Here is a 26,970-nt window from a genome sequence, read left to right as displayed (position 1 = left end):
TACAGGTGCTTTACTGAATGGATTTGCAAGAAGCAAGTCAGCTTTGAACTTCTCAATTATGTTCCTTTGCATTGGAAAAAGCAAGTAGCCTTACAAGACAAAGACCCAGAGCATCAAGGTATTTTCTCTCTGCATGCAACCCTACAACTGGGGGATCATTTAATTTGGCTCTTCCTGATCCAGGATGGAATGTACTGAAAACAGCCCAGACCAATGCCTGGTTATTTACTTTTGAAGATCTTTTCTTCCCCTTAAACTGTGAGCTCTGAGTGGGACAGGGACTGTATCCAACATTATTATCTAGGATCTTCCAGAGAACTTAAACAGCGTTTGACACATAGCTACTTTACTGGTGGGCAGGATCATATTTACCAACTCCTTTGCACTGTCCTCTCAATCAATCACTCAATTAATGGTATTCATTGAGTGCTCACTGTGTTCAGGGCACTGTACTAAGTGCTTGGGAGGGTACACTATAACAGAGTTGGTAGACACATTCCCTGCCCACAACAAGCTTACAATCAAGTGCTCAGTACAGTGCTCCTGCTTCCCCATAAATAAGCGTTCAATAAATACCACTGATTGATTGACTTTTATGCTTATTTATACCCACCCTCAGCACTTTTTTATATATGTTTATTTGATTGCTTTTATTTTGATTACTCTATTTCTAAATATTTTTACCTCCTTCTACCCCATTAGAGGGTTCATGCCTGGACAGAGAATGTCAAATGTCTGGGGTTTTTTGCATTTCCTAAACACTCAACACAGAGCATTGCACATAGTGGACATTCAATAAAAACTACTACTACTAAGGGCTTAATAAATATCATTGATTGATTGATTGTGTGACTCCTGTCCTCTCTTCCCATTTTAAACTCCAAACTGCTTTTTCCAAACAGAAAGTAGGAAACTAGACCATGAAGGTGGCTTGAGAGTCTGCATTAATGATAATAATAATAATGATGGCATTTCAATCAATCATATTTATTGAGTGCTTACTGTGTGCAGAGCACTGTACTAAGCGCTTGGGAAGTACAAGTTCGCAACATATAGAGACGATCCCTACCCAACAGTGGGCTCACAGTCTAGAAGGGGGAGACAGAGAACAAAACAAAACATATTAACAGAATAAAATAAATAGGATATGTACAAGTAAAATAAATAGAGTAATAAATACATACAAATATATACATATATACAGGTGCTGTGGGGAAGGGAAGGAGGTAAGGCGGAGGAGATGGAGGGGGGAGGAGGGGGAGAGGAAGGAGGGGGCTCAGTCTGGGAAGGCCCCCTAGAGGAGGTGAGCTCTCAGTAGGGCCTTGAAGGGAGGAAGAGAGCTAGCTTGGCGGATGTAGGGAGGGAGGGCATTCCAGGCCAGGGGGATGACGTGGGCCCGGGGGTCGACAGCGGGACAGGCGAGAACGAGGCACGGTGAGGAGATTAGCGGCAGAGGAGCAGAGGGTGCGCACAGGGTTGTAGAAGGAGAGAAAGGAAGTGAGGTAGGAGGGGCCGAGGTGATGGAGAGCCTTGAAGCCGAGGGTGAGGAATTTCTGCCTGATGCGTAGGTTGATTGGTAGCCACTGGAGATTTTAAGTGCTTACTATGTGCAAAGCACTGTTCTAAGTGCTGGGGAGGATACAAGGTGATCAGGTTGTCCCATGTGGGGCTCACAGTCTTCATCCCCATTTTACAGATGAGGTAACTGAGGCACAGAGAAGTTAAGTGACTTGCCCAAAGTCACACAGCTGACAATTGGCAGAGCCGGGATTTGAACCCATGACCTCTGACACCCAAGTCCGTACTCTTTCCATTGAGCCATGCTACTTCTCATCCCTGCATTGGCAGGGATGTACTGCTGGGGGAGTGGGGAGGGGGAGTCAGGAATAGCTTCGGCACATTGCTTTTGGGATTACTCATTACCCATGGGGATCCATCTTGGGGAGAATGACACTCTTTTTCTCTGGTGTCAGGTAGACAGAAATTAGTTAGATAGTTAATTCAGGCCTGAAATATGTGATTAACTGGGTCCATAGTGCACAGGTCTGATCTGGATAATCCAGTAAACTTTCCTAAGTTTAGCCTGAAGATGATTGTAAATTAAGACAATATCCTGAGTCCCTAGTTGAGTGATTCTCGTTAGGAGAGCTGGTGGGGCCCTGATTCTTGCAGGCTCAGTAAGAGGTGGTGATGGGAGAGATAGGAGTGGTGGAATGACGGAGGAGGAGGAAGGGCAGGTAGCGAGGGATAATTAGAGGGTGGTAGGAGGGATGTAGGAACGATGAGATGAGGAGGGAGAGAAGGCAAGGGCAACCAGTCCCATACTCACAAGAAGGCTTCACACATGGAGCACTTATTGCCGTGCATTTTGCCATCTGGGCCACGGACTGGGTCACTCTCCCGGGTGCAGAAAAGCCTTCCATCCTTCACATAATCCCGAAATTCACCACAGAAAGCCTAGGGGATTGAGAAAAGGGCAGTTAAAGTTTGATTAGTCCCTCATTTTTCCAGATGGAGTTTTAGAAACTTCCCAAGGCAGATATCCTGAGGCCAGCAGGAGCGACCCTGAAAAGCTGAAGTCTTTGGATGTCTCATCTAGGAGTGCGGTTGACTCCAGGTAGAGTCCTGATTCTCGGATTTCTCTGGAAAGCTCAGGGATTTGACAGGTTGGGAGGCAGAAGAGAAGCAACTAATTGCCTGTAGCTGTGAGGCTTATATCTCCCTCAGGCTCTGGTCCCTTTGTGGCTGCAGTCTTAAGCAGTCAGAAACACCTGAGGACAAAGAGAGCACTTGAAGTTCTTTGTGCATAGAAACTAATTGATAAACTTGATTGATGAGGATAAAAAAAAGAGGAGGAAGAGGAGGAGGAAAAGTGTGTGCAAGGAACTGAGGAGGCACTCGGATTTGTACCCTGTATTTGTCTCACCCTCATCCCTACAGCACTTATGTCCGTACCCATAATTGATTTATTTCTATTAACGTTTGTCTCCCCCTCTAGACTGTAAACTCCTTGTGGCCAGGGATTGTGTCTGCCAGCTTTTATATTGTACTTTCCCAAGTGTTTAGTACAGTACTCTGCACACAGTAAGTGCTCAATAAATAGAACTGCTTGATTGATTAGAAGAAGGGAGAGGAAGAGGTGAAAGATGAGAAAGGAGGAGAAGGACAAATGAGGAAGGTGATGAAGAGAAGAGAAGGGAGAAAAAAGGCAAAGGAGGAGAAAGGGGAGGAGGAGGAAGAAGCTGTGGGAGAAGGAGGTGCAAGAGGAGAAAAGAGTGGGAGGAGAAGGAAGAAGTGAAAGAGTGAAAGATGATGGGGAGTGGGAGGAGGAGAGGGAGGAGAAAGAAGAAAAATGTGTGAAAAGAGGGAGAGGACAAGGAGGGAGTTGAGGAGGACTATAGCTATAGTTTTTAGAGGGCAGAAAATCATGTCAAATTAAATGTCTAAAGTGATTGATTGATTGATTGATTGATTCATTCAATCGTATTTATTGGGTGCTTACTGCGTGCAGAGCTCTGTCCTAAGCACTTGGAAAGTACAGTTCAGCAACAGATAGAGACAATCCCTACCCAACAACGGGCTCACAGTCTAGAAGGGGGAGATAGACAACAAAACTAAACAAGTAGACAGGCATCAATAGTATCAAAATAGAGAAATAGAATTATGGATATATATACACATCATTAATAAAATAAATAAAATTACAAATATGTACAAATATACACAGGTGCTGTGGGGCAGGGAAGGGGTAGAGCAGAGGGAGGGAGTAGGGGTGATGGGGAGGGGAGGAGAAGCAGAGGAAAAGGAGAGCTAGTCTGGGAAGGCCTCCTGGAGGAGGTGGGCTCTCAGCAGGGCTTTGAAGGGGGAAAGAGAGCTAGTTTGGCGTATGTGAGGAGGGAGGGCATTCCAGGCCAGAGGTAGGATGTGGGCCAGGGGTCAGTGGTGGGACAGGTGAGAACAAGGCCCAGTAAGGAGGTTAGCGGCAGAGGATCAGAGTGTGATGGGTGGGCTGTAGAAGGAGAGAAGGGAGGTGAGGTAGAAGGGGCAAAATGATGGAGAGCTTTGAAGCCCATAGTGTTCCAATCATAGACATCTCAGAAATGGAAACAGACCCCACCAACAATGAACACAATCATCCAAATGATCCCAGTGGCCTGGGGCAGCCGGCCCAACCCACCGGCCTAGGCTCTGCCCAGAGCTCTAGTCCGGGACTCTCCATTCAGTCTGGATCTGAGATGGGTGCCAATAAGAGGGAAGGGCACTGGGTCTCTGGGAGGGCCAGTACCAGGAAGGCAATGGGCAGTCTCTCTCTGACATCAATGCTTGGGGGCCCAGTTTTGATTTGGGGTTTTTTTTGTGACATTTGCTAACCACTTTTATGTGCCAGGCACTGTATTAAGTGCTGGGGTAAATACAAGAAAATCTGGTTGGTTACAGTTCCTGTACCACATAGGGCTCACAGTCTTAATCTCCATTAGGAAACTGAGGCACAGAGAAGTTAAGTGACTTGCCCCAGGTCACACAGCAAGTAAGTAGCAGAACTGGGATTAGAAGCCAGTCCCCTAACATCTTGTTCTGTGCTCTTTCCATTAGGCCACATTGTTTCTCTTGAAACACACACACACACACACACACACAGACACACACACACACCCACACACCCACACACCCTCATATGTGCACATAAGAATGCACCCCCATGACTACACATATATCATTCACTCATTCATTCATTCAATCATACTTATTGAGTACTTACAGTGTGCAGAGCACTGTACTAAACACTTGGGAAAGTATATTACAACAATAAACAGACACATTCCCTGCCCACAATGAGTTTATAGTCTAGAGGGGATGAGATAGACATTAATATAAAAAAATTACAGATATGTACAAAACTGCTGTGGAGCTGGGAGGGGGAAAGAACAAAGGGAGCAAGTCAAGGCAACGCAGAAGGGAGTGGGAGAAGAGGAAGAGTGGGAGAAGAGGAAGGAAGGGAGCTTAGTCAGGGAAGTCCTCCTGGAGGAGATGTGTCTTCAGTAAGGCTTTGAAGCGGAGGAGACTACCTTCCTATTGGATCTGAGGAGGGAGAGTGTTCCAGATAAGAAGCAAGACTTGGATGAGGGGTCAGCTGTGAGATAGGTGAGATCAAGGCACAGTGAGAAGGTTAATATTAGAGAAGCGAAGTGTGCAGGCTCACAGTGGGCCTGTAGGATTGTAGATTGTAGAAGGAGACTAGCAAGGTGAGGTAGGAGGGGACAAGGTGATTGAATGCTTTAAAGCCAATGGTGAAGAGGTTTTGTTTTATGTAGAGGTGGATGGGCAACCACTGGAGTTTTTAGGGGAGTGAGGTGACATGTCCTGAAAGTTTCTGTAGAAAAATGATCCAGGCAGCAGAATGAAATATGGACTGGAGTGGGGAGAGGCAGGACTCTGTGAGGGCAGCAAGGAGGCTGATGCAGTAATCCATGTGGGATAGGATGAGTGATTGTATTAACGTGGTAACAGTTTGGATGGAGAGGAAAGGGTGGATTTCAGCAATGTTGTGAAGGTGGGACCAACAGGACTTAGTGATGGATTGAATATGTGGGTTAAATGAGAGAGAGGAGTCAAGGATAACACCAAGGGTATGGGCTTGTGAGACTGGAAGGATGGTGGTGCCGTCTACGGTAATAGGAGAGTCAAGGGGAGGACTGGGTTTGGGTTGGGAGGTTAAGGAGTTCTGTTTTGGACATGTTAAGCTTGAGGTGATGGGAGGACATCCAAGTAAAGATGTCTTGAAGGCAAGAGGAAATGTGAGACTGCAGAGAGGGAGAGAGATCAGAGCAGTAGTTGAAGTCATGGGAGCAAATGACTTATGTAAGGGATTGGGTGTAGATGTAGATGCATACACACACAGGTGGGTATTCATGCCCCAGGTCAATAGGAATGGGCTGAACTGGTCAGAGTAGTCCCCTCCAGCTATGGCAGAACATTCTTCCTGGCCATGCCATGGAATCATTGCCTCCCCATGAGTGCAGTAGCTCATAGAGAAAATAGGGCGGGGTTCCTCCCCCCAAGAGAATGGCACTGGGGAAAGCCTCCAGATTTCTCCTGCAGAGCCATCTTTTTCTGAATAATAATAATAATTATGATATTTATTAAGTGTTTACTATGTGCCAGGCAGTGCACTAAGCACTGGGGTAGATACAAGCAAATCAGGGTGGACACAGTTCCTGTCCCATGTTGGGCTCACAATCTTGATTCCCATTTTACAGATGAGATAACTGAGGCCTAAAGAAGTGAAGCAACTTGCCCAAGGTCACACAGCAAAGTGGCAGAGCTAGGATTAGAACCCACAACCTTCTGACTTCCAGGCCTGTGTTTTATCCACTACACCATGCTACTTCTAGAACCCTGGAGGCACTGGTACCACCGAAGAAAAAGAGACCATACAGGTGCCTCTCGTGTCCCGGAAATTACCTGGTTCGACTCATTCTTGGATGTGGAATAGTCCTCGGGAAGAACATTGGATTTATTCAGGCTGCCCTCTTCTGCTTTTTTATCTTCAGCTTCCTGTCGGCTGTAGGATGAAGGAGAGGTTTGGTCTGAGCTTGCCCCATCTCAGCGAGAGATTCCTCTCTATCTCACTGGTTGACCAGGCAATGGTGCCCTGGGATCTACTGGACCATGAGATGTGAGGAGCCAGTGGAGACAGGATGCTTGCTGGCTCAGTAGCAGGAGACAATGACGGGGTGGTGGGTAGGAGGTGGGAGCAATGAGGTGAATAGGAAGGAAGGCAAGGGTAGTCAGTCCCATACTCACAAGAAGGCTTCACACATGAAGCACTTGTTGCCGTGCATTTTGCCATCTGGACCACGGACTGGGTCACTCTCCCGGGTGCAAAAAAGCTTCCCATCCCTCACATAATCCCGGAATTCTCTACACAGGCTCTGAGTGATTGAGAGAAGGAAAATGAGTGAATGGTTCCTCCCACACATTCTGAAGCATTCCTGAGAAGGATTTGAAGAGCTGTGTAGCCACCCAAGGCTCAGTGGCAGTGTCGGACAAGTGCATCATTCTCTGGTAGGAGGTAAGAGGAAGGAGACCAGCCCACAGAACTCTGGCCCAGTTCAAGAGACAACAGGCCTGGGAGACCCCATACTCCAAATTGGTAGAACTGGGGGCTTGGCTAAGAGAGCATTCATTCCACATCTAAGAGCACTTATGTCACCAGATGCCAAACCTAAAGGGAACATTGGACTGACCCATGGAATTTAGATCTTGGCTGTGCCACCCTCATTGAAAAGAGAGACTTTTTCTTGGTTTTTCACTTAGAGTTCCCCAGAATTGGCAATGCTAAATACCTCTTCAGATCTCTGAACCAGCTGTTGCCCTGTAGTAGGGAGGAAAGATCATAGTCTAATTATACAGATGCAGGCTCACCTCAGTTTCTCTTTTGAATTTGATTTTATCTCCAGTTCGTTTGTTCTCCTCATCTGCTTTCTGTTTATCCTCGGCAAAATGCCTTTTGCTAAAAGACGGAGGGAAAGGCAGGTGATGCGATGAGACTGTGGAGACTCTGAGCTGCTCCACTGTCAACTCTCCCTGGGGCCTTGGTCTGCCTCCGCAGCTCGGGGTCTCTGAGGATGCTGTGTGTGGGATGTGAGGGGGCACATGGGGGTCTCTGGTCCAGATATATAATTAACCGCCAGCTCTCCATTGGCACTGGATGACCTGGCTGGAGCTGAATCAACTGGGGATTGGTTCAGGTGGCTGGGGTGGATGAGGACTTAAAAATCCTGGCAACAGGAAAGAAGGGGCTTTTGCCACTGGACTCAGCTACCTGCAGGTGAACTGTTAACAACAACCACCTGGGAGAGGTTAAAGGAAGCCATGTGTAGAGGGAAGCCCTCAAATGAAAAGAGAAAAACCCCACTGGAGCCCCTGGCCAAATAAGCTTCTTATTGGCAGGGGACATGTCTACTCACTCTTGTATTGTACTCTCTCAAATGCCTAGCACAGGGCCCTGCACACAGTAAGCACTCAATAAATATCACTGACTGATTGACTGAAATAAATACCACATTCTAGCTCAGGGAGAGTACCCCCTGGGGAGACATAGGTTCTGTGGCTGCATAAGATTTCATGCTCTTTTGGTATTATCTGGAATCAGCCTGTTATTTGCTGAAAGCATGTTAGAATGAAGTTCCTAATTTTTCTTAATTCTCAAAGGACCATTTTTTAAGAATAGGACTGCCTTCCATCAGATCAGCAACACCTAATGGCTCATTGGCATTTCATAGGGAATTGTCAGTATTTAAAGGTCACTGTGACCCTAGGTTTACTGGAAACAGTGAACTGAAAGTAGTTAAAAACTAGATCCTGGTAAAATGCCAATGAACTACTACTTAAAGTGTCAGAGAAACCAGATGCAGACTGATTGGAACAAGCTCCAGGTCATTGCTAGTCCTTCTAAGTTCTGTTTCAATCCTTTTCAAACCATCTTTCCCCAATCCCCTAGTTACCATTGAAACCATGGTTGACTTGCCTAAGTGGGTAGGTATACTGCTCTAAGCTTGGAGCACCGATGATTGCGGTGGAGATTCTCAGAATTGCAACTTTCCAGCTGCTCTTTAGGATAAAACTCAACATAGGTACTCACAATATGTCTGCACACATGGCACATTTGTTGCCATGGGTCCTGCCATCAGGGCCTTGGACTGGATCACTCTCCCTGGTGCAGAAGAGTCTTCCACTCCTCAACTGGTCTTGAAATTCCTTGCACAGGGCCTGTAAAACAGACACCAGGATCCTTAGAAGCCTGTGATCCCTTTCACTCGAGAAAGATGACCAGAAAAGACACTATGGGACCCCGCAGGTCAGCAAGTCACAACCACAGACCCATTGGCCCTCATGAAAGTATACAAGTCCAGCACTGAAACTGATCTCAAGCTGGAGCCACCAGCTTCCCTGCTCTCCTTCTGGCCCCGGAATAGATTGGGTAGGGGATGCCTGTCCCACTACCTAGGCTGTCTCATCATAAAGGCAGCATGGCCTAGTGGAAAGAGCACAGGCCTGGAAGTCAGAGGACCTGTGTTCTAATCCTGCCTCCACAACCTGTTTACTAAGTGACCTTGGGCAAGTCACTTAACTTCTCTGTGCTTCACTTCTGTCATCTGCAAAATGGGGATTCAGTATTTGTCTTCCCTCCTACTTAGACTGTGATTCCCATATGGAAACTGATTATCTTGCATCTACTCCAGCACTTAGTATAGTGCTTGGCACCTAGTAAGTGCTTAGCAAACACTATTATTATTATTACTAATACAAATAATAATAAAGGAACATTGAAATATGGAATGGCCCGCTGTGCTCCAAGCTGCCCTGTTCCAAGCTGCCCCAGTTAGGATCTGAGGACACAGACAGAGAAAACAGTCACTGGATAATCACTCCATCATAAAATACAGCACCATCCTCAGTTCCCACTGGAGAGACAATGATCATTTACATTCACACAGCATGATTCACCCAAGGGGGTTCCCAAGAACTTCTGGCCCAGCCCACTGGCAGGTGAGCTATGAGACAGGTATGACTTCAGCCATCCTGAAAGACCTCTAGCTGCTCAACTCTGGGCCCTTCTTCTCCTGCTGGTCTACTCTGCAGCCATCTTCCCAGGGAAGCCAATAGTTACCACTTCAGAACTTCTGCGAACTCTGGCTTCTTCTTCAAGTTTGGCTTTTTCTTTCCCTTCCACTTTGCCTTCAGCTTCTCTTTGGCTGCAAGAAACAGGATGAGTGGTTTATAAAGACCCAATCTGAATCCAAGAATGAAAATGTTTGGAATGCTGGACTGCTTCTCCCCATGGCTGAAAATCTCCCTGGATCAGTCCTGGTTGAAATTGACACTCAGTGGACCCTAGAGATGGGGTTTCTGCTCTGTACCTTGCCCTGCTACTGTGGGTAGGGTTGGAGGAAAATGCCCACCTTCCTGTATGAGCAGAGCCACTATGTGACTGTGGAACCAGTGATTGAGGCCAGGATTGGGGGACCCAGTCAGGAGATTGGTGGGGAAAGTAGAGTGTCTCATCACCCTGGATGATGAGAAGCAGTGAGGCCTACTGTACAGAGTATGGGCCTGGGAGTCAGAAGGACCTGAGTTCAAATCCCAGCCCCACCACTTGTCAGCTGTATGACATTGGGCAAATCACTTAACTTCTATGTGTCTCAGTTACCTCATCTGTAAAATGTGGATTAAGACTGTGAGCCCCATGTGGGACAACCTGATAACCTTACATCTACCTCAATGCTTAGAACAGTGCTTGGCACAAAGTGAGCGCTTAACAAATACCATCATCATCATAGCTAGGTACAGTGCCTAGCACATAGTAAGCACTTAACAAATACCAAAAAAACCCTTCCCAACATCATCCCATCACCTATGGAAACAGGAATAGGATGATGGAGGGGAGGGTCCTGCAGTCAAGATGGGGAAGGGGAAGGAAATGGGCCCTGTGGTGGAGGTGGGCCCAATCCCATACCCTCCCCATTCCATCAGAACATCAGTTTCCCTGGGCTCCTGTCCAGCCCTCTATGACTTTTGGAGGCTCACTGTCCTGTGGGAGACCCTTTGCCATCCCCAAGCCTTGACTGCAGTGCAGGTAAATTGGCCAGCAGGAATTCTCCCCTTCAGTGGAGGAGGAGACCTTATGGGGGCTGGGAAGCAATGAGGGACCTGTTCTCTTGTGACCTGGAAGGCAAAACTCCTTCTCCCAGACCCAAAGCACAGGAGATAGACCATGAACTGTCTAGAAATTCCCTAGATCAGGGGTGGTCACTTGAAGGTTTGCAAGTCCCTGGGGGCTTGCTAAAGCTCCATGGGGGTGCAGGCCCAGTGGAGGCTATGGGCTTTGAGGGGAGCAGGCACAGTAGGGATACAGGCCCTGAGAGGGCCCAGGCACTGAGGGGAGCAGACACAGTGGGGATATAGGCCCTGGGAGAGACTGGGCACTGAGAGGGAGCAGGGACAGTGGGGATACCAATCCTGAGGGGAACTAGACACTGAGAGAAAGCAGGCACAGTGAGGATACAGGCCCTGAGGGGGACCATGCACAGAGAGGGATCAGGCACAGTGGGGATATAGGCCCTGAGGGGGCCCAGGCACTGAGCGGATCAGGCACAGTGGGGATATAGACCCTGAGGGGGACCAGGCACTGAGAGAAAGCAGGCCCAGAGGGGATACAGGCCCTGAGGGGAATCAGGCACTGAGAGGGAGCAGGCACAGTGGAGGATACAGGCCCTAAAGGGGCTCAAGCACTGAGGGGGTGCAGACCATGGGGATCAATACTGGGAAGGAGCTAAGGCAGCAGGGCAGGTGAGGAGAGAATCTTGTCCCAGGCCCTGGGCTTAGAGCCACACAGGAGTTGCTCTCCTTGTCCTCTACTCTGCTGTCTTCTGAAACTGTATCTGGTGGCTCCCCCTCCCCACTAGTAAGAAAAATGTCCAGAATGTTATGCTTAGCATATGCCTGACACTCTTCAGCTCTTCAACCATAAATGTTCCTGACATTTCCCATTTTGGTAACAAAAGCATCGAATCTAAAGCAATTCCCCCAGTGGAGGGAGGGAAAAAGTTCTATCTGGGACATGGACCAGACACTGCAGACAGACATGGTCCAGAGGAAGACACTTTCCACTGGTTTCCCAATGGGGTCCCAGCAGTTTTGGGGGGTACCCACACACCCCCTCTCTGCTAACCCTACAGGGTAAGACTCTGGAGGACTCTGGGCTCTACCCCATTCTTTCCCACAGAAGTCCAGGCTCAGAGTCCCTAGAGTTTTCTATACATCCCAGTGGGCCAACTGCCAGGTGAGAAACCTCTTGACTCTGCTCTGAATACCCCCTCCTACCCTAGTTGTTCTGACAAAGTAATTTCTGTACTCACAACAGCTCCGCACACATAGCACACTTGTTCCCATGAGTTCTGCCATCTGGGCCCTGGATTGGATCATTTTCTCGGGTGCAGAACAGCCTCCCTTCAGTCACGAACTGCCGGAAATCTCTACACACATCCTAGGAAATGGAGGAAAATGTACCATCTGCCTTCTCTGCTGACAGTTCTTGGACACTGATCCGTTTCCCAGACCTTAGCCTCCTTCCCCCAGGAGAAATGTACTGTTATGTTGGAAAGATCCGTCAAATACTAATCCAGGGCTCTGAGGATGGATTTGGCTGGAACAGGCAAAACAACTGGGGTCCCAGAAGTTTTGGTGGGTACCCAAACACCTCCTCTCTACTAAGTGCCCTCTATGGTGGGTTCAAGAAGAAAATGGGGAGAAAGTTAAATAGGGGGTTCCACTAAGTTAAGTTCTGTTATGTTCTGCTTTGGGGTCCTGAAGCCTCTCATACTTTCCCTCTCCTAGATTTCTCTTTTCCCCAGGCAACCAACTAATCAGAACTTAAACCTTAGAGATGGATAGGCCCCTTTTCCTCTAAACCCTACCCAGAGCCTTAGCAAAACTAATATTCCCAGGACAGACTTCTCAACACAATCAGTAGAAGCAGCCTCTTGGCCCTAAGAAATGTGGTCTCACCTCCTTTGGTCCATGGCTCTCACATTTCCCTTCACTCTTGACATCAACTAGAGACTTCGTTTTCCTGGAGAAACAGTTGAAAGACAGGTGAGAACGAGGCACAGTGAGGAGGTTAGCGGAAGAGGAGCGGAGGGTGCAGGCTGGGCTGTAGAAGGAGAGGAGGGGGCGAGGTGATGGAGAGCCTTGAAGCCGAGAGTGAGGAGTTTTTGTTTGATTCATAGGTTGACAGGCAGCCACTGGAGATTTTTGAGGAGGGAGTAACATGCCCAGAGTGTTTCTGTACAAAGATAATCTGGGCAGCAGAGTGAACTATAGACTGAAGTGGAGAGAGACAGGAGGATGGGAGATAATAATGATAATAATAATGATGGTATTTATTAAGCGCTTACTATGTGCAAAGCACTGTTCTAAGCGCTGGGGAGGTTACAAGGTGATCAGGTTGTTCCACAGGGGGCTCACAGTCTTCATCCCCATTTTACAGATGAGGTAGTTGAGGCCCAGAGAAGTTAAGTGACTTGCCCAAAGTCACCCAGCTGACAATTGGCGGAGTCGGGGTTTGAACCCATGACCTCTGACTCCAAAGCCCGGGCTCCTTCCACTGAGCTACGCTGAGATCAGAGAGGAGGCTGATGCAGTAACCCAGTCGGGATAGGATGAGAGACTGAACCAGCGAGGTAGTGGTTTAGATGAGAGGGAGTTGGGGAGAGGGAATTTCTGGGGTCCTTGGAGCTATTCTCTGGGACCTGGGCTGTTTCCAGCAGGGATACTGGGAATGCTCAGAGCCTTCATGCAAGAAGCCTGAGCCCTTGGCGTAAAGGGGAATGTGGTGAGCATATGAAAAGAGCATCCGCAGCTGCAGGGGATCCACAGGCATTGTGATTTGGGGCTTGGCTACAGTCACTCCAACTGTCACAGGGGACCTGGGTCAGAAAGGGCCAGCGTGTCACCCTTGGATGAGGGGGTGAAAAATTGGCAGTGGAGATGCTGTTTGCAGTTGAGATCAGGGGCGGGCGGGGAACTGAGACCAGCTGTTTGGAGGAAAGAGGGCATGCATGGTGGGGCCAGAGGGAGACCTGAAGATCTGAGAGGAAGGTAGATGTTGATGTTCCTTCCCTGAACCAGGGCTGCAAACACCTGGCAGATGGGATCAATTTTGGTGAGGCATGGAGGGTGGGACTGGGCCCGGAGGAAGGTCAACACCAGGCAGATATGAGCTTATGGTCCTGGGGTGGGAGGGTCCCAGCCTATTTGGCTTCTGAAATTTTCAGGTCACACTATCACCACATTCCCTAACAGGTCTGCTCCATTTCTCTGTTCTGGCCCATTTCCCGCTCAGGTCAGATGGGAGGATCCAGAAGCCCCTTTGAGCCCATTCTCTCTGTGGGAACTGAGGGAGGTAGAGAGGGGCTGGACCCAGATCCCTATACTGCCAGCACTGGAATCCAGCAACCCCACAGGAAATGAGGCTGCAGGCAGAGACTCTGTTACCTTGAGTCCTGGCCAGAAGGAATGTGCACTAGTGAGAAGCCCAGTATGTACTCACAAATTCTCTGCACACAGGGTACATCGATTCCTGTATGTTTTCCCATCGGTGCCACACACAGTTGTGCCATCCAGGTTGCACAAAAAGTCTCCATCTCGTTCTCCTTTCTGGAAGCCACTACAGTCCAGCTGTGAGAAGAGAAGAGAGGTGAGGAGAGAAGAGATAAGGGGAGCAGAACAGAACAGAAGTGAGGAGAGGAGAACAGAGGCAAGGAGACCGGAGGGGAAGGGAGGGGAGGGGAGGGAAGGGGTTGAGAGAAGAGGGGAGCAGAGAAGATGGGAGGGAAGGAGAAGAGAGAAGAGGGGAGGGAAGGAGAGGCAACAAGAAAGAGGAGAGGAGGGGAGGGGAAAGGAAATCAGAGAAGAAAGAGAAGAGGGGTGGCGAAAAGAGGATGAGAGGAAGAGGAAAATTGATGAGACAAGCCAGAGAGGAGGAGGGAGAAGGAGGAGGAGATGGAGAGGAGAGGGAGAGGGAGAGGAGGGAAGAGTTGGCCCTAAAGTCTCCCCTGTCTTCCTCCAGGAGCTAGCCTAACCCACAGACCCTGGTGCCTTTTCTCCAGTCCTGTGGTGGGAGTCCTGGCCCTGAGCCCTCCCAGGACATGAGTGTGAACACATGTCATTCTGAACCACTGTGCACACATGTCATTCTGAACCACTTATTTGTCCTCAAGCAGCCAGGGACAGAGCTGGAGTTTCCCAATCAAACAACGAGGTTCAGGCTGGCAATGGATGTGATCGTAGCCTGGGCACAAACACTTCAGGGATAATAACTCCCTGCTCCAAAGACCAGGGCAGTGCAGACACAATCAAGAGGGAATGAAAAAGGCTGCAGCCAAAGAACAGGGCCCTAATTCATGCATAATAATAATTGTGGTGCCAAGCATTGTGTGCCAAGCATTGTAGGAAGCACTGGGGTAGATACAAGATAATCAGGTCCCACTTGGAGCTCACAGTCTAAGTAGGAGGGAGAACAGGTATTGAATCCCCATTTTTCAGATAAGGAAAGGAAACACCGCAGACAAATGGGAGAGCTTGGACTAGAACCCAGGTCCTCTGACCCCCAGGCCTGTGCTCTTTCCACTAGGCCATGCTGCTTCTTTGCATACATCTTCAAAGAATTTGTCAAAGAAACCGTGTGGCCCAGTGGACAGAGCATGGGCCTGGGACTTTGGTTCTAATCCTGGCTCCACCACTTGTCTGTTGTGTGACCACGGGGAAGTCACTTAACTTTTCTGTGCCTCAGTTTCCTCATCTGTAAAATGGGGATTAAGACTGTGTACCCCATGGGGCACATTGACTGTTTCCAACCATCTACCTCAGCACTTAGTACAATGCCTGGCACACTTAACAAATACCACAAATAAAAAAAAGCACACCTGGACTTGCACACCCAGCCCCGGGAAAGGACTTGGTGGCTGGCTGCAGCCCAGACCACCAGACTTGGTCTTTTCAAAGATGATTCCAGCTGCTTGAAGAACGTTGTTATTCCCAGCAGAGTAGCACTACAGGGTTTGGCATGATTGGAACTCAAAAGCCACCACAGGAAGGTGCAGCCTGTTTCAGGGTGAGGGCCCAGATAGATTCTCCCAACACAGGGGATGCTCAGGTGTGCCTGAGTCTGGAGTGTGGAGGCCCTTTGGAGTGTCATCAGACTAACCTGGGCCAAGGTGCGGGATCCTGTGTGGCCATGGACCAGTCCACAACTTCATCCCTCCCCTCCCCAGGGTAAAGATGAGCCTGGGAAGGTGCTCTGATCAGTAGGCAGCTCTAGTGAGCCCTGGGAATTCCTGCACCCAAACCATCCCAGGGGAATTCCCAGCCATCAGGCTCTCTGAGGGCTTGTTGGGGGTTGCAGTAACCCTGGACTAAGTTCCCCAGAAAGAGGAGGAAGCATTTCCTTTCCTGCCCTGGTTTGGATACTGTTTCAAGCCCATGTTTCATTCCACATTTCTCCACCTCACCTAGATTGTCCACTGCCAGGCCCATCTCAGGGCGGCTAAGCAGCCCTGCTGGCTGCTTCTGCCCTCCCCCAGCCCCTAAGGTGCTTCAAGTAGGGGTCTGCTTGCTGCTCCATTTTCTCTGGGCATGGGAACCACTGCATAAACCTCCTCGTTGACCTCCCTGCCTCCAGTGACTCCCCTCTCCAGGCCATACTTCATTCTCCTGCCCAGACCATCTTTCTAAAGCACCATTTGTTCACTGCTCCCTACTCCTCAAAATCCTTCAATAGCTGCCCAACCATCTCTGTGTCAAGCAGAAACTCCTAACCACTGACCCCAAGGTACTCATTCAGCTCTCTCTCCCCTATTTATCCTTGCACCTCTTCCACCGCAACCCAGCTCACACTCTTTGTTCCTCTCAAGCCAACCTACTCACCCTACCCTCGTGATCTCTTACTCACTTCTTTCCCCCTGCTTGGAACTCCTGCTGGCTTCCCTCCCCTCAGCTCACCCCATCTTTCTGAAATCACATCTCCTCCAGGTCTTCCCCTATTAATTTCTCTTCTAGCACTTATTGAATGTCTCCGTGTTGAGCACTGTACTATTGTACCTGGGAGAGTACAACTGAATTAGTAGACATGATCCCTGCCCTCAAGGAATTTACAATCTAGCAGGAGAGACAGACACTGCATCCACACAGTGATGTCACGGAGGCATGGGAAAAGCAAGAATGCAGAGGTGATAGCTTAGGGTAAGTGAAGTAGATTTGGGAGTCACCTGGATAGAAGTAGTAGCTGAAGCCTTGTGAGTGAGCTCCCCAAAGGAGTTGGTGTAAATTGACAAAAGAAGGCACTCAGAACAGAGTTTGAGGGGCACCCACAGTTAAGGGGTCGGAGGGAGGCAGAGGAAGAACTAGCAAAAAAGCCAGAGAAGGAATGGCAAGAGAAGTAAGAGGTGAAGCAGGAGTAAACTGTCAAAAAAGCAATGTTGGATCATGTTTCCAGGAGGAAGTGGTCCACTGTGTCAAAGACAGCCATGAGGTTGAGGAGGGTTAGGTCAGAATAGAGTCTGTCAGATTTGGGGAAAAGGAGGTTGTTGATGACTTTGGGAGAGAAAGCTCAGTGGAGTGAAGGGGGTGGAACCCAGATTATGAAAGGTCAAGAAGGAAATTGGAGGTGAGGACATGGGGACAGTGGGTGTAAACAACCCATTCTTCCCAGGCTTTATCCTTCCATTTCAGTACCTTGGCAACAAATTAGCCCTTCTGTACTCACAGCCGCCTGAAGCACTACACATCCACTTTTCCTTCTTTCTCTCATCTGGAAATGATCCCCCACTAGATTTTAAACTCCTTGAGGACTGGGAGCATGTCTCTAAATTATTGCATTCTCCCAAGCACTTAATATAAGGCTTTGCTCTCAGAACATGTTCAGTAAATACTATCGATCAATTGATAGAACACAAGGTCAAGATGATGTTGGACCTCTAGCGTGCAGAACTAGCACAGTTTTGGAGACAGCCAGAGTGCAAGTCTGTCAGGGAGAACAGATACCTCTCCTCTACTCTGCCTCTCACGGAGGGATCACAGCTCTTCTCTCTCATCCACAGGGAAAGGCCAAGCTGCAGAAACACTCTGCAGAGATCCATAATAATAATAATAATGATGGCATTTGTTAAGCACTTACTATGTGCAAAGCACTGTTCTAAGCGCTGGGGAGGATACAAGGTGATCAGGTTGTCCCATGTGGGATTCACAGTATTAATCCCCATTTTACAAATGAGGTAACTGAGGCACAGAGAAGTTAAGTGACTTGCCCAGTCACACAGCTGACAAGCGGTGGAGCCGGGATTAGAACCCATGACTTCTGACTCCCAAACCCGTGCTGTTTCCACTGAGCCATGCTATCCATGGCTCCAGAGGAGCTCTGATCCAGATCCCTACCCAGGTACCACTCCGCTATGGGTCATACGGTTGAGCGAATGCTGGACATGCTATTAGAATGCTAAAGTTTCTTTGAAACAAAGGCATAGTCGCCTCTCCACTCCACCCTTTCTCAGCCAATCAGAAAGAACTTTGCAAACAAACTTGTTGGGTCACCAAAAGGAAATGGGGACATGCAAATGAACTCGTAAAGGCTGTTTTGTGATAATCTGCTATGCAAACCAGTTGTCTTGACTACTGTATCTGCCTCCATGATGAAGTCCCTTCCTCCTGCCTCTCCCCACTCCAGTCCACAGTTCACTCTGCTGCCTGGATCCCTTTTCTAAAAAAAAGTTCAGTCCACATCTCTCCGCTCTTCAAACAACCTCCAGTGGTGCCCACCCACCTTCACATCCAAAAGGAAACTCCTTTACCATTGGCTTTAAAGCACTCAATCAGCTTGCCCCATCATATCACTTCTGATTTCCTACTACAATCCAGCATGGTCACTTTGTTCCTCTAAAGCCAACCTACTCGCAGTACCTCAATCTCATCTATCTCGCTGCCTAATCCTTGTCCAAGTCCTACCTCTGGCCTGGAACTCCTTTTCCACTTCATAACCAACAGTCCATCACTCTCCCTACCTTCAAAGTCTTATTAAAATTACACCTCCTCCAAGAGGCCTTCCCTGATTAAGTCCTCATTTCCCCTACTCCTTCCCCGCTCTGCATTGCCCTTGTACTTGGACGTGAACCTTTTATTCATCCCACCCTCAGCCCCACAGCACTTTAATACATATCCATCATTTATTTTAATGTCTGCCTCCCCCTCTAGATTGTAAGCTCTTTGTGGGCAGAGAATGTGTCTACCAACTCTACTATCTTGTATTCTCCTAAGTGTTTAGTGCAGTGCTCTGTACACAGTAAGTGCTTAATAAATAAGATTGATTAACTGATGGCCTGAGAGCCAGAGGATTCACCCCAGTTCTGGGCTGAGCAGAACTCCAAATCCCCCACCTCGAGATACAGTGGCCCCAAGAGTTCAGACAGGACCTAGCTCAGATCCAAAGGGGACAGAAAGCTTCTGGTCTCTCATTTTGGAGAGAAGAAATGCAAAGAGAAAAATGAAACATGCAAAGAAGAATGTAATGTCAGTCTTTCATAAATCTTGTCTTCATAGTCAAACTTCAAGTCACTGTGACGCCAGAAACCTCCTATTTTCATGACAGCTTCTCTTCTGCCAAGGCTGGGTTGGGTTGGGGGCTAGGGCTGGGGTATGTTTGGAGCTGGGCCTTGGGCTGGAGTTGTGCTAGTGCTGGGGCTGGGGCTGCTACTGGGGCTGGGGCTGGGCCTTGGGCTAGGGTTGTTCTAGGACTGGAGGTGGGGCTGCAGATGGCCTGTGTCTGAGGCTGGGGCTGGGGCTGGGGCTGGGGCTAGGGCTGACTGCAATTTCCCAGAGTGGTTCCTAGAAAACTTTCAATTCCCCAAAAGCAACGAGGTAGCTGATGGGGGTGGGGGAAGCTGAGACACCTCCCTTCCTCCAGCTCCACCTCTCCCAAGAAAGCCACCCTTGGACTTGAGCTGTGCCTATTTCTTCCCTAGGGCACAGGGTCAATGTGAGCTCCTCTGGGTGTTGGGGCGGAGGAGTGGAGTGGTGGATCCAAGGCCTGACCCAGATCAGCCTCACCTTGGCTGGTGTGACCGATCTCGCTCCACGACTTGTCCTTCCCCAGACTCTGGCTTCTTTTTCCCTGGAAGAGACAAGGTGAGGAAAGGGTCACCCAGGGACTATCATCGCTGACCATCCGAACCTACATTCTAAGGGGCATTTTGAGGGGTGTTGGGGTTTTAAATAAACCAGCAGCAGCTTGTGGTTAGGCAGCCCTCTGGAGCTATCGATCCAGTTCTGTTACTGTAACTCTGCTGAGTAAAGATAAAAATATCAACAATAATTGTATCGATAGAGCGCTACACTGCTAAAGAATTAAAAGTTGCCTCCTACTATTCAACACCCATTATTTTCAGAAATTCTAATGCTGTTGTAAATTTCTTGTTGTCAGAAAGATTCCCCAGAGCAAGAAAGAAACTTCCTGGACAAATGTTACTACTTAAAATTGATTCTCAGTCATGCAGGGCTGGCTGCACAGTCCACCTCCTGCTCCCTTTGGTCAGCCAGTCTTAGGCTGACACCTGGTCCCTCAGCTCCACCCCTAACTGTCCGGGGCAAGACAGGTTGATGATGATGATAATAAAAACAATAAATAAGAGAAAGAATATAGAGAATTGTGGAATTTTTAATAGCTCCATATGTGCCAAGTACTGTACTAAGCATTGTTAGATAAAATACAATCAAACCAGATACAGTCCTTGTCCCACGTGGGGCTCAGAGTTAAAGGAGGGAGAACATGTCTTTAATCTCCATTTTACAGGTGAGGAAACTGAGACAGAAAAGTTAAGTGGCTTGCCCAAAGTCACACAGGAGGCCAGCATCAGAGTCTAAATTAGCCTCCTGACTCCCAGCCCTGTGCTCTTTGCACTAGGTCTTTGCTCTTTGCACTGCTTCTCCCATTAACACATGGAATTTGTTAAGACAGAAAGCTCAGCACAGCATCAGAGTGGGAGAGAAAGTTCAGAGCAGCACCAGAGGTGGGATAGGAAGTTCAGAGGCTATTCAGGGACAGGACAGGAAGCATGGAGTGGCACTGGGTACAGGTTAGGAAGCTTGGAGCTGCATTAGGGATGGGACAGGAAGCTTACAGCAGAGTCAGATATAGGACAGAACATTTTGGGACATCAGGGGCAGGACAGGAAACTCAGGGCAACATTAGGGGTGGGACTGCAATCTTGGAGCAGCATCAGATTAGGGACAGGAAGCTTAGAGAAATATCAGGGGCAAGACAAGAAGTGCAGAGATTTTACCAAAAACAGCTCTGGGAGAAGTTGTGGTCTATGAAAAACTTTTGCTGAAGGCTCCGGTTATGCTGTGGTTTATGTTGGGATTTTACTGATCTGGGCTATCTCTGCTCCTCATACCTAGGATTCATCTCACCTGTGGTTTTCTGGGTCTTTCTACCTGTGGTCTTTCTGGGTCTTTCCCCTGTACACCAGTTTCCCCAGTTTGCTCCAATGAACAGGAAGCCAGTAGTGGGAGACTGGGATGAGTAGAGAAAGCTGCTTGTCCAGCCTGAGCATGAGCAGAGCCCTGGATTTCCCCATCCATCTGCTGAGGGGCTCCAGCTCCTCTTCCCCCCAGTTCCTGACCCAAGCATCTGATGTCATTTAGGTCAGACTCTTGGGCTGGTCCCCTTGGGCCCCTTGCCCCACCACAGGGTGGAGGTGTAGAGGGACAGGGCCAGCCAGTTTTCCAAGCTCCACTCCAGGAAGCTCAATGAAACCCAGAGAAACCCATGCCAGGGTGAGACAGCACCTTGGGCTGGGATCCAACCTGGCCCAGTGTAGGGCTGGCTGTCCTCAGGGAACCAGACAGCAACGCCCAAGGTGGAGGGACCAACAGACATCCCTGCAGCCAGGTACCAGTGAGACAAAGCAGAGTCAGCCTGAAGGGGGAAAGCCGAGTCTCTCTGCTTCCTCCACACAAGGCTCAGTCCAGGGATAACTCTGACCCAAGAGGGTTTGGAGCTCTAAGTTTGCCAGATGTAAGCCCAGCTACTCTTGGGGCCAGGAGCAAGGGTGTCACCATTCCCCAAGGACTGTCCTCCACAGTTTTTTCTCCTACTCTCTCTGTGGTTGCTCCACCCTGGCGGTCTCTACTCACAGTGTCACTTTGCACATGGCACACTTATTGCTGTAAATTCTCCCATCAGGTCCACGAACAGGGCTCCTGTCCTTGTTGCAGAACAATTTTCCATTTTTCATCACGGCTCGAAATTCGCTGCAGTCCATCTGGGGAGGGGACAAAAGTACATTGGACCCAGACTTTCAGCTCTGTTTTCACAAAAAAACCCCATTAGAAATAGGGGTACTCCTCAGAAGAGGCCGGTTAAGTGAAGTGGGGGGTGGGGGGTGTCTGCATCATTTCCTGGAGAATTCAAGCGCTTAGTACAGTACTTTACAAACAGTAAATGCTCAGTAAATATAATTGAATAAATGAATTTAAGACACACCTCCCCCCCCCACATACACACCCCTCCCTCCCCCCCCCACTCACCCCAGACAGACAGGCAGAGACAAGCTAGGTAACTAGGGAAAAATTAGAAACAGTGGCCTTAAAAGAAGCTCAGCTTTGGCCAGAAGAGTCGTCTTCTTTATTATTTTTAGGCACTTACTATGTGTCATGCACCCTGGGGGCTTATCAGGGGACAGCACCAACAGAAGTCAGTGGCTGCTTCTACACAAGTAAAAGCAATCTCAAGCATTTGCTGCAAAAAGCACAGAAGACGGCCACTTTCTTCTCAAGCCTTGGTTAATTATTAGCAAATACCCTCTGGAACACCTCAGTGCATTGTATGCAATGTGTATTTTCCACACACAGTTGTTTAACCGATCTGGATTATGGCGGTAAACTCCTGAAGGGAAGCTACCAGAGCTTTTCCTTCTACTGCCCAAACACTTACCAGAGTGATCTGTGCAGAGGAGGCACTCTGAAGGTACTCAGTACAGAGCTCTGCACACAGTATGCAACAAATACAGTGCTCTACACCCAGGGGGTGCCAAATTAAACACTGCCCACAATAGGCGCCTAGTGGAGAGCTCTGCACAGGCTAAGTAACCAATACAGTGCTTTGTGTATAGAAGGCACCCAGTATGGTGATCTGCACACAGTAAGCACCCAGTGCAGCCCTCTGCACTGTCTTCCCCACTAGACATAAACTTCTTCTGGGCAGGGATCATGTCTACCAACGCTACTACATTGTACTTGGCCAAGTGTTTAGTACGGTGCTCAGAACACAGTAAGCACTAGATAAATAAGATTGATTGATTGATTGACTGATAGGTATGTAATATCATTGCCAACTTGTACTTCCCAAGCGCTTAGTACAGTGCTCTGCACACAGTAAGCGCTCAATAAATACTATTGATTGATTGATTGATTGATTCTGGGCAGGGAATGTGTCTGTTTATTGTTGCAGTGTACTCTCCCAAGAGTGTGTGCTCTGCACACAATAAGCACTCAATAAATACAATTGAATGAATGAATAGGTGCTCTGTACAATGTTTGGTGGACAATGGGTCTCCAGTACAGGGCTTTACACACAGTAGAGTGCACACAACAGTCCTGTGCTCAATGCACAGTAGGTGCCCTGCACAGTGCTCTAAACACAAAAGGAGTCAGTAAAATTCTCTGCACATACTAGGCAACCGGTAGACTACTTTGCTCACAGTAGGCACTCAGTAAATACAATTGATGTTTAATGGAATGCTCTGGCAGGCATCGAAGGCCACAAGGGGCAGTCCCAGAGCAAGATCCCGACTGCCCAGAAGACAGCCATGTGTACAAGGAATAGGGTAGCACAAGTGAAGATGAATAAAGAACATTGTTCCTTGGCCCTTTTTCATCCCCTGCCCCCTTCCTTGATCCAGTGGGATCATTAATCTTTACATCTTAAATGTGGCAGTGGGGAAGGGGAGGGAGCGAGAATCTTCTTTCTGCTCCTGGAGAGATACAGTGCTGTGCCCATGGCCAGGGCCAGTCCCTTGAAGCAGCTTGCTATGGTCTCCACCTCTCCCTGCCCCCCATCCAACCCACACCCAACCCCAAAAACTGCATTTGTCAGCAGGGCGATGTAGCCATGGCCCATTTCATCCAGTCACACACCCCATCGCTGACAAAACTGCCTGACAATTGGGTGCTGGGAAGGGCTGGTCAACAATTCTCCATAGGTCTCACACTATGCCTGCTCAAGTAACTTGGGTTGCTCAGAGCTGGGTTTTGGGTAGAAGTATTCAATTTCTCCCTCTTCCATCAATCAGTCAGTGGTCACCATCTAGGGTGACCCCAGCAACCAGTATCTAACTCAGTCACAGCCCTTGGGTGTGTAGCCTCTCCTTATGGAAACTCATATCCTCAGCCCCTCAGGCCCCTGCCCCCTTGACCCGCCCAGGACTCCTGCTCTCCATGCATCCTCTGATGGCCTAAAACATATCAGCCTTTTCCAGCCCTCCTTCTCCCCCACACATTGTTGCCCCCTCCTAACCTATCCCCTCTCTGGGCTGTCCCAGGATCCAGGCAATGGGGATGAGGGAAAGGGGCAGGACCACCAGCTCTCCTGAAGATGTGCTGTCAGCAAATACATTCCTGGGCTAGAGCAGAAAGAGTGCAGAGCATTTGGCTCCCTAGCTGCCAAAGCCTGACCTTCGTTCTCCTGAACTCTACTCTCACAGCCAATGAAAGTAATTGCCAGTAATTGCCAGGCCCTTTACTTGGATGACACCAAGAGACTAGGTCCCCAGTGACCCTGAGCAAAGGGCAGGAACCCTGCAGATTTGCCCTTGCATGCTGCAAACATGCTTGCCTATTGTGGAGAGAGCCCAGGCACTCCAACCCCCCTTCCCACAACTGCCTGGGTGACAAGGGTCCTTGGCCTTACGTAATAGTGTTTGAGAATCAGGGGAAATCCATCCCAGCTGCCACTATGAATAAGAAGCAAGATGAAGAAATGGGGGCTGCCAAATTCTGCAACTGCACTTCACCGCTACTAAGAAGGGAAGAAGCGCTCACTGCACACCAGAGGGCAGACCGACTCTGACCCCAGCCTCCCGGGGTCAGCATGCTTGTGTCCTGACAAATTCTCCAACAGCTGTCATTAGACTCAAGAGGTAGAGAGGATGCAGTGTCTAGGCACAGTCCATACCCTTTTCAAATAATTTCCTTTCTGCTCCAAAAGTCAGGAAAATTCCTTCTCGATGGTCAGTTTTCATGTTCCTACTTTCATAACCCCCTGCAGGTTAGCTTTTCCTTTTCTAATCTCTCCAAAGGGCCCAACATGGTGAATGAGTTTGGGGCCACCATGGTCACCGGGTTCACCAAGATCTCCCTTCTCCAGGGTTTATACAAAGCTGGAATTTGAATGAGGACTGAGGGCAGGACACTCCAAGGGGCGAAAATAGTGGAAAGCACCTGTTACAGACCCAGCAAGGGTCGTTCTAAACTCCCTTGGACCAGGCAGCTGGGGAAACTCCCTCAAGAAGTTGTTTTCTCAAATGAAAGGGGGACGTACCAGTTGAATGAAAATACTCATCCAGAAACACAAACTCAACCCCACAGACCCTATTTTTCAGTGACAATGCCCAGAGACTTTCATTCCTGATTCACACTCCTACACAGCCCAGGAAACTTTTTCATCAAGTTGCTTCATGCCCGCCCGCCTGCCTGCCCAGTGTTGCAGGAACATGTCTATTTGGGGGTCATAAAGCACATTTGTCTTCTGTTATTTGAGAAAAGCAATGATAAAAAAAACAGAACAAGCAGGACTGACCTGATTTTCATCTTCACTGGAAACATCTGGGATAAAAAAAAAAACAGAAGCAACAGGTAAAATGACAAAAGAATGTGGCACTAAAAGTAGCTAAGTAATTAACAGAATCTTCCAAAAGAAAGTTCCCTTCCTCTGTGGCCATCTAGCTTTTCTTGCTAAAACCACAGAAGTGTTTTGGGGCAGGAGATCCAGTGATGACATGGAACATGAAACTCCAGGCACTGCTGTGATAGCTCAGTTGTTCTCCCACCCATCAGAGCATTCGACTTCCCGGTTTGCCAATCCCCCAGTCAACCATCCCCTCCAGAGTTCAGGGTGACAAACCTTCCATTGAAATTTTAAAATGCCCTTCTAAATTCCAGCAGGCTTGCACCCTGATTCAATTTTGTAAATCCGCAGCCTTGCTTAGTATAAAATTATGCTTAATCCCTGAATCATTTCTCTGTTTAAGGAGGGAATACTGACAATGTTTCCCGCATAGAATTACATCCACAGTGAGGCATCAATGCAGGGCCCATGAGACTTTCTGGGCCCCTCTCCCCTCTAACCTCCCCATTTCCCAGTCTCCCCCAGGCTACTCCAGGCCCACCACTCCAGTCTCTTTTCAGGATCTCAGATTTCTGCCCACAAGTCCTGCTCTTGGAAACCATGTCTTGTCTTGTCATCACCCAACATTGCCATGACTTAGAGGAGCAGGAAATGCTTTTTCATTCTGACTTGAAATGCAAAGACCGCCTTTGTTAACAATGCTTGCCTCTGCAAAGCACTTCCACTGGACAAGTAGCATTCACTTTGGAAAGGCAAATGGAAGACTTATGTGTATCTCTCCATGCAGTGCCTCAAGAGAGATCACTTTTCTCCAAAACTGGGCCAAGAAATTCTCCCATCCTCCAAAGAATATAGTCACCTCTAATCTTGTTTGTGGATGGGGTTGGAGCCTAAATCAAATTCCCAATAAATGAATATATGGGAAGTTTCTGATCCCCAAAGTCGCACTTCATAGTTCTGCTCCTTTGCGACCTCTTTTGGGAGCATGGTATTCTTCTGAGACAAATCCATTCTTCAGTCAGATGATATCATAATCCTTTTTAAGGAGGTGCCTGAGATCAAAACTGCCTTTAAATAAGCCATGTCTCCAGAGTGTTTTAGGAGTTAAGTAGAGAAGTTTGGATAAAAAGACCAAGGTCACTCACCTGGAATGAAGCACAATGCCAGAGTGAGAAGGAGAAATGCAGCTCTCGACCTCATGGTAGACCTGGTGGGTGTAGGTCTGGACCTGACTGTTGAGTGTTGGGTTCTGCCAATGCTCCAGGAGTGAACTCTGCAGACCGAGCTGACTATTATAGCATAGATTCCTCCACCTTGATTACGCCACCCTCATTAATAGAAACCTGTTTGTTGAGGGCAGTCCCTCAGCCCTAATGAATCCACCAACTACATTTCCAGAGGTCTAGGATGAGTTTTTGATCCAATCAAGGGAACATATTTTGAGTAAATAGCCTCTACCAAGTATTTTCCTGGCATTTCCCCTGGGTCCTGTAGACTCCCTTGGTCCTGGTTTG

General features: G+C 48.5%; 1 protein-coding gene across 1 annotated transcript in view; it reads right to left on the bottom strand.

Moving 5' to 3' along the window:
* SPINK5 (serine peptidase inhibitor Kazal type 5) overlaps positions 1 to 26,656 on the bottom strand; it is a 58,753-nt gene extending 32,097 nt beyond the window's left edge. The window contains exons 1-13 of the mRNA XM_038740003.1: positions 26,602 to 26,656; positions 25,409 to 25,434; positions 21,748 to 21,875; positions 19,660 to 19,723; positions 14,114 to 14,241; positions 12,571 to 12,634; positions 11,922 to 12,049; positions 9,674 to 9,758; positions 8,645 to 8,772; positions 7,426 to 7,513; positions 6,805 to 6,932; positions 6,463 to 6,562; positions 2,330 to 2,457 (exon numbers count right to left, since the gene is read on the bottom strand). Of these exons, the coding sequence (XP_038595931.1) occupies positions 2,330 to 2,457; positions 6,463 to 6,562; positions 6,805 to 6,932; positions 7,426 to 7,513; positions 8,645 to 8,772; positions 9,674 to 9,758; positions 11,922 to 12,049; positions 12,571 to 12,634; positions 14,114 to 14,241; positions 19,660 to 19,723; positions 21,748 to 21,875; positions 25,409 to 25,434; positions 26,602 to 26,656 (1,250 nt within the window). The remainder of the gene's footprint in view (positions 1 to 2,329; positions 2,458 to 6,462; positions 6,563 to 6,804; positions 6,933 to 7,425; positions 7,514 to 8,644; positions 8,773 to 9,673; positions 9,759 to 11,921; positions 12,050 to 12,570; positions 12,635 to 14,113; positions 14,242 to 19,659; positions 19,724 to 21,747; positions 21,876 to 25,408; positions 25,435 to 26,601) is intronic.
* Positions 26,657 to 26,970: the final 314 nt, after the last annotated feature.

The sequence above is a fragment of the Tachyglossus aculeatus genome, chromosome X1 (genome assembly GCF_015852505.1).
Source record: "Tachyglossus aculeatus isolate mTacAcu1 chromosome X1, mTacAcu1.pri, whole genome shotgun sequence".
Classification (NCBI taxonomy): domain Eukaryota; kingdom Metazoa; phylum Chordata; class Mammalia; order Monotremata; family Tachyglossidae; genus Tachyglossus; species Tachyglossus aculeatus.
Note: the sequence above shows the minus strand (reverse complement) of the source record. Positions and strands in the feature narration are given on the sequence as shown.